The sequence below is a fragment of the Sus scrofa genome, chromosome 7 (assembly GCF_000003025.6).
Source record: "Sus scrofa isolate TJ Tabasco breed Duroc chromosome 7, Sscrofa11.1, whole genome shotgun sequence".
In the NCBI taxonomy this organism is placed as follows: domain Eukaryota; kingdom Metazoa; phylum Chordata; class Mammalia; order Artiodactyla; family Suidae; genus Sus; species Sus scrofa.
Window position 1 is genome coordinate 102,596,743 of NC_010449.5, and position 12,991 is coordinate 102,609,733.

Consider the following 12,991-nt stretch of genomic DNA (forward strand, 5'->3'; position numbering starts at 1 on the left):
GACTGCTTTATACATGGTTTCCAAGCCACTAGTTTTGAGATTTCCATTTTACATTTAATGTTGGTAATTTGAATTGGGCTTCCCAAAGTTCCAATACTGCAGGGCTATGAGTCAAAAGTAGCTTAGATTTCACTCATTTCTGCTTTGATCACTATGAGGTTGGTTGACAAGACAGAACTGGTCCCAAAGCTTGGCTTCATTACTTAGTGATTTGAAGCTTATTCATTAGGAGTATATCTCCACGACACAACTCTCCAAGTTTGTCCTAATTAGAGACACCATCCACGGGTGGGAACATTTACTAAAGGAAGAAAGGGGCGTACCAACTATTAAAAGCATTGTGTTTGAGCCTTGAAACTAATTAGATATTTCATGGTTGGAAGAAGTATCCCTAACAGGCTTATGAATGGATGCTTCTTCAGGGAGGACCTCTCCTTGAAAGCAGAGAGAGAGAAAAGGAGAGACAAGGTAAACGCAAAAAACCTATGTCTATTAACAGTAATAAAAAAGAGAAGCTCAAAAGTCTGAAAATGCTATAGCACTCTATTTATAGCTACTTTTATTTGCAGATACTTACTTTGTTTTTTTTTGTTTTGTTTTGTTTCAATTTTAAAAATGGAACTGACCTGGGAAAAGATAGAAATGAAAAGTCCTCTCTGATTGTCTACCTATTTTACATAGGTGATGGCATGCCAACCCCCCTCCCCCTTTTATGGAATAAGAAGTGTCCATTGGCCCTCAGGGCTTAAATTGTCTTCCTTGGCTTCTCTCTGCCGGGAGGTAGAGCAGTTACACACACTTGGGAAGAGAATAAGGAAGTGCCTAGTCCCAGGCTGCTGAAAGGATACACTGGAGTGAGTGTGGATCATGCATGACTAAGACACTAAGGGTCCTCTGCCATGCTGTGAAGCTGATCAGATCCTCACATGCCAGGGGATCTTTGTTCCCCCACTGACTCAGGGAGTGGTTAGAGTGAGATGGAGAAGAGTGAAAGTTAAACCTCTTTATGTAAATGACCAACCTCCCTACAAATGCCCATCACAAGCCACATTTCCAAAACATGGTGGAGCACTGCATAGCTAAGACTAACCTGACCTCAAACCTGTCAGCTAAGGGCAGAGTGACTTCGACTCCACCTCCACTAAAGATAAATTGATATCTATCTCTAAAAACTTCATAAAACACACCAAAAACCTAGGATGTTTTTTAATGACTTATTGACTTTTCAGATTGTTCTTTAAGCTGTTTTTTAAACTTTAAAGGCAACACTGATAATGAACGCTTCCAAATGGTAAAACAGAAAATCCCCTTCAAATATAACCGGCCTGTAGAGGAGTGGCTGCAGGAAAAAGGTAACTGTGGTTAAAACTTTCATTTTAAAATCATTTGATTCTAAACCCTCATTTTTAAAGCCTGCAAATAAATGTTCCTTAAATGATAATCGCCTGCTGCATAAATGACTGTTTTAATTTTCATTATAATTTGTGTCAGCTTCCACCTGCCATATGTTGATAAATCATGCTATAATACATTGCCATTAAAATACAGTTAAAGGGACTAATATCTAGCTTGCTTATCAGCATGACAACCACAAACAAGAAATTCTAGGAACCTCTAAAAAAAAGAAATGTATTATGGCAATTTAACCACTGCATGACTTATTCGTTAATTTGTTTTAAATTACCTCTCATACAAGACCTTTCTAAAGAAATTTCAAAAGTACTTTTTAAACTTAACATCTTTTTTTTAAAGTTTTATTGATGTATAGTTGACTTACAATATTGTGTTAGTTTTAAGTATATAGCAAAGTGAACCAATTATACATGCATATGTATCTCTTCTTTTCTTATTTTCCCATATAGGTTATTACAGAATATTGAGTAGATTTCCCTCTGCTATACAGTATTTCCTTGTTATTTATCTAGTTGATATATATTAATCCCAACCTTCTAATTTATCCCCCCACACACCCTCTCCTTTGTAACCATAAGTTTGGTTTTGAAACCTTTGTCTTTTTCTGTTTTGTAAGTTACCTTGTCTCATTTTTAATTAGATTCCATATGTTAGTGGTCCTGTAAGATATTTGTCATTCTCTGTCTGACTTCACTTTGTATAATAATCCCTATGTCCATCCATGTTGTTGCAAATGGCATTATTTCATTCTTTTTTTATGGCTGATATTCGGTATATGTCACATCTTCTTTATCCATTCCTCTGTTGATGGACATTTAGGTTGCTTGCATGTATTGTCTATTGCAAACAGTGCTGCAGTGAAAAATGGGGTGCATGTATCTTTTCGAATTATGGTTTTCTCCAGGTATGTGCCCAGGAGTGGGATCGCTGGATCATATGGTAGTCCTGTTTTTAGTTTTTTGAGGAACTTTTATATTGTTTTCTTGAGGAGTTGTAGTAATTTACATTCCTGCCAACAGTTTGAGAGGGTTCCCTTTTCTCCATACCCTCTCCAGCATTTATTGTTTGCAGAATTTTTGATAATGGCCATTATGACTGGTATTAGGTGATACCTCATTGTAGCTTTGATTTGCATTTCTCTAATAATTAGTGATGTTGAGCACCTTTTATATGCTTTTGGCCATCTGTCTTCTTTGAAGAAATGTCTGTTTAGATCTTCTGACCATTTTTTGATTGGATATTTTTTTGGGGGGTTTTTTGGTTTTTTTTTTTTGATACTGAGCTGCATGAGTTGTTGGTATGTCACTCTGTTTGCAAAGATTTTTTTCCCATTCTGTCAATTATCTTTTTGTTTTGTTTAGGGTTTCCTTTGCTGTGCAAAAGCTTTTAAGTTTAATTAGGTCCCATTTGTTTACTTTTGTTTTTATTTTCGTTACTCTAGGAAGTGGATCCAAAAAGATATTGCTGAGTTTTATGCCCAAGAATGTTATGCCTGTGTTTTCCTCTAAGAGCTTTATAGTATCTGGCCTTACATTTAGGTCTTTAATCCATTTTGAGCTTATTTTTGTGTATGGTGTTAGAGAGTTCTAATTCATTCTTTTACATGTAGCTGTCCAGTTTTCCGAGCACCACTTACTGAAGAGGCTATCTTTTCTCCATTGTATATTCTTGCCTCCATTGTCACAGATTGACCATAGAGGCATGGGTTTATTTCTAGGCTTTCTATCTTGTTCCATTATCTCTATTTTTGCTTTTGTGCTGTTTGGGTCACTATAGTTTTATACCATAGCCTGAAGTCAGGGAGCCGCATTTCCTCCAGCTCCATTTTCCTTTCTCAGGATTGCTTTGGCCATTCAGGGTGTTTAGTGTTCTCATACAAATTTAAAAATGTTTTGTTCTAGTTCTGTGAAAAAATGCCATTGGTAGTTTGATAGAGATGGTGCTGAATCTCTAGATTGACTTGGGTGGTGTAATCATTTGACAATATTCTTCCAATCTAAGAACATGGAATATCTTTCCATCTGTTTGTGTCATCTTCAATTTTTTTCATCAGCACCTTGTAATTTTCAGAGTACATGTCTTTTGCCTAAGATAGGTTTGTTCCTAGGTATTTCATTCTTGTTGATGTGATCTTTTGTTCTTAGTGTATAGGAATGCGAGAGATATTAGTGTATCAATTTTGTGTCTTGCAACTTTACCAAATTCATTGATGAGCTCTAGTAGTTTTCTGGTGGTTATCTTTAGGATCCTCTATGCATAGTATCATGTCATCTGCAGTCACAGTCACAGTTTTACTACTTATTTTCTAGTTTGTGTTTATTTTCTCTTTTTTTTTCCTCTTACTTCTGTGTTAAGACTTCCAAAACAATGTTGAATAAAAGTGGTGAGAGTGGATATTCTTGTCTTACTCCTGATCTTAGAGGAAATGCTTTCAGCTTTTCAGTGTGGGGAATGATGTTAGCTCTGGGTTTGACATATACGGCCTTTATTATGTTGAGAGATTCCCTCTGTGGCCACTTTCTAGAGGGTTTTTATCATAAAGAGGTGTTGCATTTTTGTCAAAGGCTTTTTCTGTATCTGTTGAGATGATCCTATGGGTTTTTTCAGTTTGTTAACATGATGTATTACACTGATTTGTGTGTATTGACAAATCCTTGTATTGCTGGGATAAATCCCACTTGATCATGGTATATAATTCTTATAATGTATTCTTGGATTCAGTTTGCTAGTATTTTGTTGAGGATTTTTGCATCTGCATTAATCAGTGATATTGTTCTGTAATTTTCTTTTTTGTGGTGTGTCTGGTTTTGGTATTAGGATGATGGTGGCATCATAGAATGAGTCTGGGAGTGTTTTTTTCTCTGCAATTATTTGGAAGAGTTTCATAAGGATAGGTGTTAGCTCTCCTCTGTTTGATAGAATTTGCTTGTGAAGCCATCTGGTCCTGGACTTTTGTTGGCAGTTTTTAAATCATAGTTTCAATTTTGGTGCTTGTGATTGGTCTGTTTATATTTTCTTTTCTTCCTGGTTCAGTCCTGGATGGTTGTACCTTTTTAAGAATTTGTTCATTTGTTCTAGGTTGTCCATTTTATTGGCTTATGGTTGCTTGTAATAGTCTCTCATGATCCTTTATATTTCTGTGGTATCAGTTGTAACTTAAAATTTATAATTTTATTGATTTGAGCTCTCCATTTTTTTCTTGATGTGTTTGGCTAAAGATTTATCAATTTTGCTGGTTTTTTTTTTTTTTTTTCAAAGAACCTGACTTTAGTTCATTGATCTTTTCAATTTTTTTCTCTATTGCATTGATTTCCATTCTGATCTCTATGATTTCTTTCCTTCTAATAACTTTGATTTTGTTTCTTCTTTTTTTAACTAGTTGCTCTTTAGGGTTAAGGTTAGGTGGTTTATCTGAGATTTTCTTATTTCCTGAGGTAAGATTTTTATTGGTATAAACTTCCCTCTTAGTACTACTTTTGCTGCATCTCATGGATTCTGGATTGTTGTGTTTTCGTTTTAACTTGTTTCTAGCTATTTTTTAATTTCTTCTCTGTAGCATGGTAAACACAGCAACAACAACAAAAAAATCAGATTGACCCTTGTAATTTAAACTGCTTAAAAAAGTGTTATAAGAGGAGCTATTTTTTTTTAACTTTTTTTTAAAACAAAGAATGACAAAGATGAATTTTGCCTTTAATTTAAACTTACAGAGGCAAATATATTTCATAAGACTTTAATTGTGTCCTAGTTACTGTCTGAAACTAAAGAAATAAATAAACTTATTCTACACTTTGGTTGTGTGACATCATTGTGTATTTGATATTTATACAATCAAAGTATAAATAGTTAGGTCAATGGATTGGAAAAGGAAAGGCTAATGGAAGGCAAAATAGCAGTTTCTCATTTACTAAGAAAACAACCACTTTTATTAAAAAGAGGGAAGCAGTTAAACCTGATGTTAGAATTTTCTGTGTGGCTCCTATTCATTAGGTTATAAAGTACTATCTTTCAATGAAGACAAATTTCTCTTTAAGAATCTACTCTGTTCTTTCCTGAGCCAGTATAAACTACTCTTAAGACCTTAAGTGAGTTTTTAAAATATGTAGATACTTGATTGAGTTATATAAGAAAAGTAATAGGGTGGGTATATTCATATGCAACAGAAAAACATAGGACTACTACAGTCTTGAGTGAACACTTTCAGACCTTTAAACACAGAAAATCCTGGGTCTTAACTGTTTGCCCTATTTTTAACGTATGTGGTCTAATTAAAAATAAATTAAGAATAACCTTAAAAAGCCAATAATTTTGTATAGTAATCACCAGCTCATAAAGTCCCTTTAACATTAAAGATGATGATTGTCTCACTTCTTAAAAAGGAAAAGAAAACTAGATGCATGTCTGAGTCTCATGTGCCTGAGAGAACTTTCTGTTTCTTTCAATTTTTTGTTAATAATATTTTATTTTACTCCATTGCCTTTTGAAGTCTAAGTTCAATAGCATGCCAGGCATTTTCATTTGTATAAATCATTATAGAGTTATTAGTAAGCTTTTAGTTTTCTTTATGATAGTATTGTTATCAGTTGGCTTTCATATTGAAGGATGTTTTCAGACACACAACAGGACAAATTGAGTGGGAGGGACGGGGTGGGGTGGTTCAGGTGGGAGGAAGGGAGCAATTCCAGTTTCTTAATTGAATATGTGTATGTTTATATATGCAAATAATATTGCAAAGAATTATTTGCAAACTGGGTGGTTCTCCCTTCTACATTATTTTAACTGAAATTACTTTTTTGTTTCAATTAGGTAAGTAACATTTGTTCATTCTATTGTTTTACCTCTTCCTCTGTCTAGCTAACTTTCCCTTCAAAGAATTAGAAAATTCATACCAAAAGACCTTGTAAAGACAACAAGTTTAAAAAGGGTAAATTCAGAAGAATAATTAGGCAGAGGTATTAGGAAGTACTTGGAATGCCTCTTTAGAGTTATTTCTGACATTGTGGAAGAGATCTGGGTCACAGCATTCCCGAGTCTATTTTCTGGCTCTGTCTGCTATTGACAACTTCCTGACCCTAGACAATCCACTTAACCTCTTTATATCTCAAATTTCCCATCTGAGGAGAGGAGAAATAATACTGCCTATTCCCCAAGGGTGTTCTGAGGTTTAATTAATTAGTCTTTGTGCAATACTGACTGGAGATGTGAAAAGATTTAATTTAAGCAGTATGTGAACTTGACATCCAAATGAGGTAACAATGATTTTTCAAGACGATGGACACCCAAAGCAAAACACAAAGTAACATGCTAAAACTCCCATATTGGTGCTTATTACAGATTTTGTATTATTGATGATAGAACAATGATTAGATTGGCTTATAGATATAGCAATGGTCACTTCTTTTAAAAAATATCATAACGAGTGACAATAGCAAGATCTGGCATTGATTTTGAGAAACCCTAGGCAGATGATACAACTTTCTTCACTCAGTTCCTAGTTTCCTTCATACAGAGAAAGTAGTGACGGCTGTTTTTCGCTCACTCACTCCTGCTTACCTGAGAGAAATTGATCCAAGTAAGAGATGGCAGGAGACTTGAATATCCCACCATTCCTTCTGTGCATGAAAACTTTACTATTAATCACCTAATCTAAGGTACAGAAGGCTAGAGAAGGGTTTTGAAACAGAAGAAAGGCAGATACAGCCAAGAAATAAACCATGAAACAGTCACATGAACAAAAACCAAAATATTTCCTATGCCATGATGGAAACTTGAAACAGAGACAGCCTTTTTCCCTGCCACCAATGTCTTTTTCTCAAGTGATTAGATCTCTTGGTAAAAGCAGCACTAGCTAGATATAGAGCAGTGGCTTAATCTCATACACCAGGAAACATGTCCTGCCTTTCTCCATGCTTGGGTCAGTCTTGAACAAGCAAAGACTAATTTTTGACGTGAACTATGGCAAATGGAATAAAGGAGATCCAGCATATCTAGCCAGCGTAATTACACTTTGCATTTCAGAGTTCCCACTGTGGCTCAGTGGTAATGAATCCGACTAGTATCCATGAGGATGTGGGTTCGATCCCTGGCCTTCCTTAGTGGGTTAAATATCTGGCATTGCCATGAACTGTGATGTAGGTCACAGCTGTGGCTCAGATCCTTCATTGCTGTGACTGTGGTATACACCAGCAGCTATAGCTCTGATTCAACCCCTAGCCTGGGAACTTTCATACGCCACATGTGTAGCCCTAAAAAGCAAAAACAAAAAACCCAAAAAGCACCTTTGCGTCTCATTTCTATCTGACTGTTTTTATTTGTAGGCCTAGACAAGATAACATCAAGAGTAAAATTAGATAAAGATCATTATAGATATGAAGTACTTTTGGGAATATCAAAAATATAAAATCTTCTGTCTATAATGTTTTAACCACTAAGTGATCATCAGTTTTGGACTGTATATTAAAAAATAAATTTTATGGTTGGGCAACAGATATGCGAATGAATAGGACAGCTTGGCATTGGGCTATTTGGTATATGATACTGAATTCTAGCCCTAAAAATCTCCCACTAGACAATACCTTATTATGCTAAGCTACTCCAAATGTCTATGCAAGGCTGAGGGCATATTTATTCTCTCCTTCCATCATGGCATTTCTTTTGCAGTAAGCTTAGACCTCCCAGAAAAAGCTGTTGTCAAAATCTAAACAGTCAAGAGGTATGAGCTCCAGGCCATTTACCTGGTGTTATTGTGCATTGAACTTTTTGCTGCACCTTATATGAGAAATTAGAGGCCAAAGGACAGGCACTGATGCATGTGCACAGGGCACTGAAGGAATTGGTGGGAAAATAATGGAAATCTATTAGATCTTTTTGATTGGACCCTTAAGATATGGGCAATTCTGTTATCATTAAAGCCAGCAGATTCCATTTCCATGCTCCAGATATTTTTTAGAGAGATCATTTTCACCATAACAAAATTATCTGGCCAATTCTCCATACTGTAGTATTCAAAGCTTCCAAAGGGATATTATTTATAATTCATTCTTGACTATTATGCCTTCATTCTTGACTATTATGCCCAATGAGTAGAGCTGGCACTTGTACAGAGAGTTCCCTCTGAGCAGATGCGTTTTCCTTTCTCCACCCCTTCCATTTCATCCATTTTTATACATTGAGAAGGGATTCCACATTGTACACCAGAAATTCAGGGCGGGCTAATCATTATATAGACTTAAAAGCAATGTAGAGGTAGAGGTTAAGAGCCCAAATGTCACAGTATACCTCTTTTCATATTAGAGATTGTAGATCAAAATCTCAGTCTTTTAAAAATAAACTCCCTTTTATTAAACAGGCAAGTATAATGGGACATTGTTTCCAGTCATCAGGAGCTAAAATAATTCGGGCTATTAGATTAAGAATGACAAAAGCATTCTTTGATCACTGACTAAAATGGAGAAACATTCTCCGTTTTATTTTCCATTTAATTTATTCTCCATTTAATTCCACTGAAATGTTTTCCTTTCTTTCTCCATATAGACAAGCAGAAGGAAATAATCTGGAGAAATAATAGCATAGAAGGGTTTCCCTTAAAAATCTATTTGTATTTTTCTGGGAAAGATCTTGAACCTAAGAGAGGCTTTTTAAAGTAGAAATAGGGGAGTTCTCTAGTGGCTCAGCAGGTTAAGCACTTGGCGTTGTCACTGCTGTGGCTCAGGTTACTACTGTGGCCCAGTTTTGATTCCTGGCCTGGGAACTACCATATGCTGCAAGTGTGGCAGAAGAAAAAAAAAAAAAAAAAAAAAGGTATAAATGGGGGAAGATAGGTTGAGTTACACTGTTCTAAACTCCATTCTTCCATGATTTCATTCTTATAGTTTATTGTCTGCAAAAGCATAAATGGTTCCCCAAATGGGAACTTCAAATAAGGTAAACTCCCATTTTCTTCAATCCATTAACATACTGTTATATCATTTTAAGGAGTTTTATGTGTTGTTTTGTTCATTAACACCTATCTTTCCTCTTAAAATTCATTTATTTTGAATGACACCTTTTTTGGACTGACACCCCACTGACATTATCAATGCCTATTTATTGTCCATATCTTACAGTGTGACTTAGTTGTATGACTATAATCTCCCCTCCCCCAAATTAATAACTATAAGACACGATCTGTCATGATGTTTATTAAATAGCAAACAGACTATTTTGCATTAGGAAGATCTCTAGGAAATGAGGTGTTTGATGACTAAAATGTTTATTTTTATAAGTATACAATGAATCCAGGTCTCTTAACTGGAATCTAATTTCAGTTACAATAATTTAAGTGTCAGACCTGGTTTTTAAACTCAGTGTTCTGCGTTACCTCACTAAATTTTTATTTGCCACATATAATTCTTTATGGTTTTCATTATGTCACTTTGTAAGTTAAAAAAATCAGTACAATAGGTATTTATGATTATTGTCATTACCTGATTTGTGGGTTTTTTTTTCTGTCATTCACAACTACATTCCGAAGAAGACTACAGTAATGCTCATTGCTCATTGTTGAAACAATCCTCCTGCCTCACAATGAAGAAATAAAAAGACTCAATTATTCAGGTTATCTAGGATATTTCTCTAGACAGTGGAAGAGATAAACATAGTGAAATGTTACTTTGCCAATGTCTATACTGAATTTTTGCTATCCAATTTTCTCCCCTTCAATTGCACAAGGAAGCCTGTTTTGAGACCTGGTCCATTCAGACCAGGTAAGGCAAACAGAGAATATGTATGGGAATAATGATGTTTCCTCCACCCAACCCACTAGGCCGGCAGTTAACCATCTTCAACACCCAGGCGCAAATAGCTATCGGCGGAAAGGACAAAGGACGCCTCTTCCAAGGCCAGCTTTCTGGGCTCTATTATGATGGTTTGAAAGTACTGAACATGGCAGCTGAGAACAACCCCAATATTAAAATCAATGGAAGTGTCCGACTGGTGGGAGAAGTCCCATCAATCTTGGGAACAACACAGACGACCTCCATGCCACCAGAAATGTCGACCACTGTCATGGAAACCACCACTACAATGGCTACCACCACAACCCGCAAGAATCGGTCTACAGCCAGCATTCAGGTAAGCCTTTCTCTAATAATTCACTGATTCTGCATCTTTGAGACATTGTTGTCATGGGAAGTGTTGCTATGTAGCTAAAGTTTTTGAATTACTGTTTGTAGGAAGGATGACTAGAGATGCTCTTAGTAATAAGACCCAGGAGTAGAGAGACAAAGTCATTTCTAAAGAAGTTAGAAATGTCTTGTGTGCACTCATGGGTTTTTATTCCTGTTATATTCATTTATCACTGAAATAGTAAAACTGTTATTCAAAATGAGCAATGGACAACATTTTCACTATGAAATACTCCCTCCTCTCATTTTAAGACCTTTCTTTTCAATAGCGAAAAGGGGAAAGGAAAATTTGTTATCATATGAGAGACTATATATACTAGTTCAATTCTATTTGCATCCTCTTGATGGCTTGGCTGGGACATGAATTGTTTCACATTGGAGGCCAGTGGAGAATATTAAGGGCAGTTGAAGCTAGAGGTTCAACTAATCCTTATAAGATGAAGTATTTGCATTTGATATTAAGTGTTGATGAATCATTTATTTTTTCCCACTTTGTTTCTTTTATATTTGACCAAGATTCTAATTACGTTTGAAAGTTTGAAGGTCTGAGTTTAGCTATGTAGGGATTCCTTAGTTTTGTGGTAACGTTTTTGTTTTGTCACTTAGAATTATATTCCTGGCTAAAGCTTAATGCTTTGCTGACTTCCTTGGCACTTCATAAATCTAGTTAGTAGAGAATAGAAGGTTAATCGAGTTATTAGCCTTAAATGCTCTGGCAAAAAAAAAAAGACATTCCAGTTGCTTGTGGGGAAATGACCCCTAGCCTAGTTAGTGTTTGTAGATGATTCAGTAGATCAGTAATTGTCCTTTCTGTTTCTTGGTCTTAAGACATTTATCCATGGGTTCAATTGAGTCTTTGACATCACCTTTCCATTGACTTCAGTAGGCATTGTAAACTTAAAGTCAGTAATCAATTAAACCCCTGATATGTTCCCCTTCTTCTGAGTTAAGTCTATGTGAGTTAGGTAGTGGTATAAGTGTTGTCTTCCTTTTCGCTTTTCTTTGAGCAGAGATAGCCAGACATATCCTTACATGATTCCACAGGAAGAATTTGAGGCCAATGCACTGTTGATGTCATCAGGCCAATTTTATGTATTTTAGGAAGGCTACTAAGACTCTGGTTACTTAATGATCTTATGGTCTCATATGTTTTTACATGCATACCTATGCACACGCTCCAAAAAAACTTCTTCCCTACTGATATTAAAGCAATAACTCCTGACACTTCACTATACTCACTGAAAAGAAGATAAAAGGTAATATATATTTCTATTATGACTCTCTATAGCTCAAGAGCAGATCTGTTTATTGTTAGTGAAAGGACAGTTCTGTCTGCACAGGTCTTGGCAGACTTGTTCTGTTTCTGTCAGAATGCATTCCACTAACTCTGGGAAGCAGAGGAGCAAATGACTTTTTCTTTATAGAAATGGATGCTCTTGTAGTCTTTTTCAGGGCTGTATTTTTACTGACCTCAGAAGGATCTAGTGTAACACAGGATTTCAGGAACTAAGCCATGGTAATTAATGGTTTTTAGCTTTCCCTCCTGCAGCAAATACATAACTGGAAGCATAGTGGGTAAATATTCATACAAACTAAGAAAGCCAGAAGAGGATACAAGGTGCAAAAGTTTTGTGATTGTGACTCAAAAGCATCAGTAACCTGTTGTCATTTTAGAGGACAACAGCTGTGGACAGCTGGAGGATGCCTTCTCTCATAGCCTCTTTTTGGTGTTTTTCTTCTACTCCAGTAATAATTGGATTACATCTACATATCTGTCCTTTTGCTGCTATAGACAAGGCTATAAAAATGAGTTATAAATCTATTGCTACTCTGTCTTTAAGGGTATGTAAATGCATACAATACTCTTGGAGGAAAGCCAAGAAACTAGTCGAATTGGGTTAAATTAGGATGAGGGTTAAAAAGGTCCGTATTTTTTGTAAAGAATAGCTAAAGGAAAGTACTATGCTAAGAGTTTTGAAGTCTTTGTCCTTGCCAAGGAGCCACAAGAACTTGCCTTGGGTTCTATAAAAGCTCAGTAGCCTGCCTGTCTCCAAGTCTATCCCTGTCTCAGGTACATTTTGTAGATCATGTCACACTTATATTAGAACTGGGGACCCAACAACCCTTGGATTCTATCCAAGACTTAGGACAGTTCTCAGACTCCAAAGACTTTGGGTCAAGAAGGCCAGTCCCAGGAGTTCTAATATGATCCAGCCCAATGTGATCCAGCTAATTTTCTTGGACGAAGTAGACTTATAAAGATTTGCTCTCTGGGAAATCTTCAAAAAGTGGGGGGTAGGGAATATTGTGGAAGACTGGATTTCATGTTCCCCACATCCATCATTCATGTTTTCACCTAGGTGTGAAATCTTACAGCCATTTCCAAATGATACTCTGCTTTGATAATACTGCTG

General features: G+C 35.9%; 1 protein-coding gene across 35 annotated transcripts in view; it reads left to right on the forward strand.

Moving 5' to 3' along the window:
• The window catches only part of NRXN3 (neurexin 3), a 1,647,030-nt gene that overhangs the window by 1,463,963 nt on the left and 170,076 nt on the right, over window positions 1–12,991 (forward strand). For 27 of the 35 annotated variants that reach the window (XM_021099958.1, XM_021099974.1, XM_021099978.1 and 24 more), the window contains 2 exons: window positions 1,263–1,352; window positions 10,217–10,524. In XM_021099958.1, the coding sequence (XP_020955617.1) occupies window positions 1,263–1,352; window positions 10,217–10,524 (398 nt within the window). The remainder of the gene's footprint in view (window positions 1–1,262; window positions 1,353–10,216; window positions 10,525–12,991) is intronic. The other 8 variants (XM_021099970.1, XM_021099980.1, XM_021099972.1 and 5 more) reach the window with 1 other exon arrangement.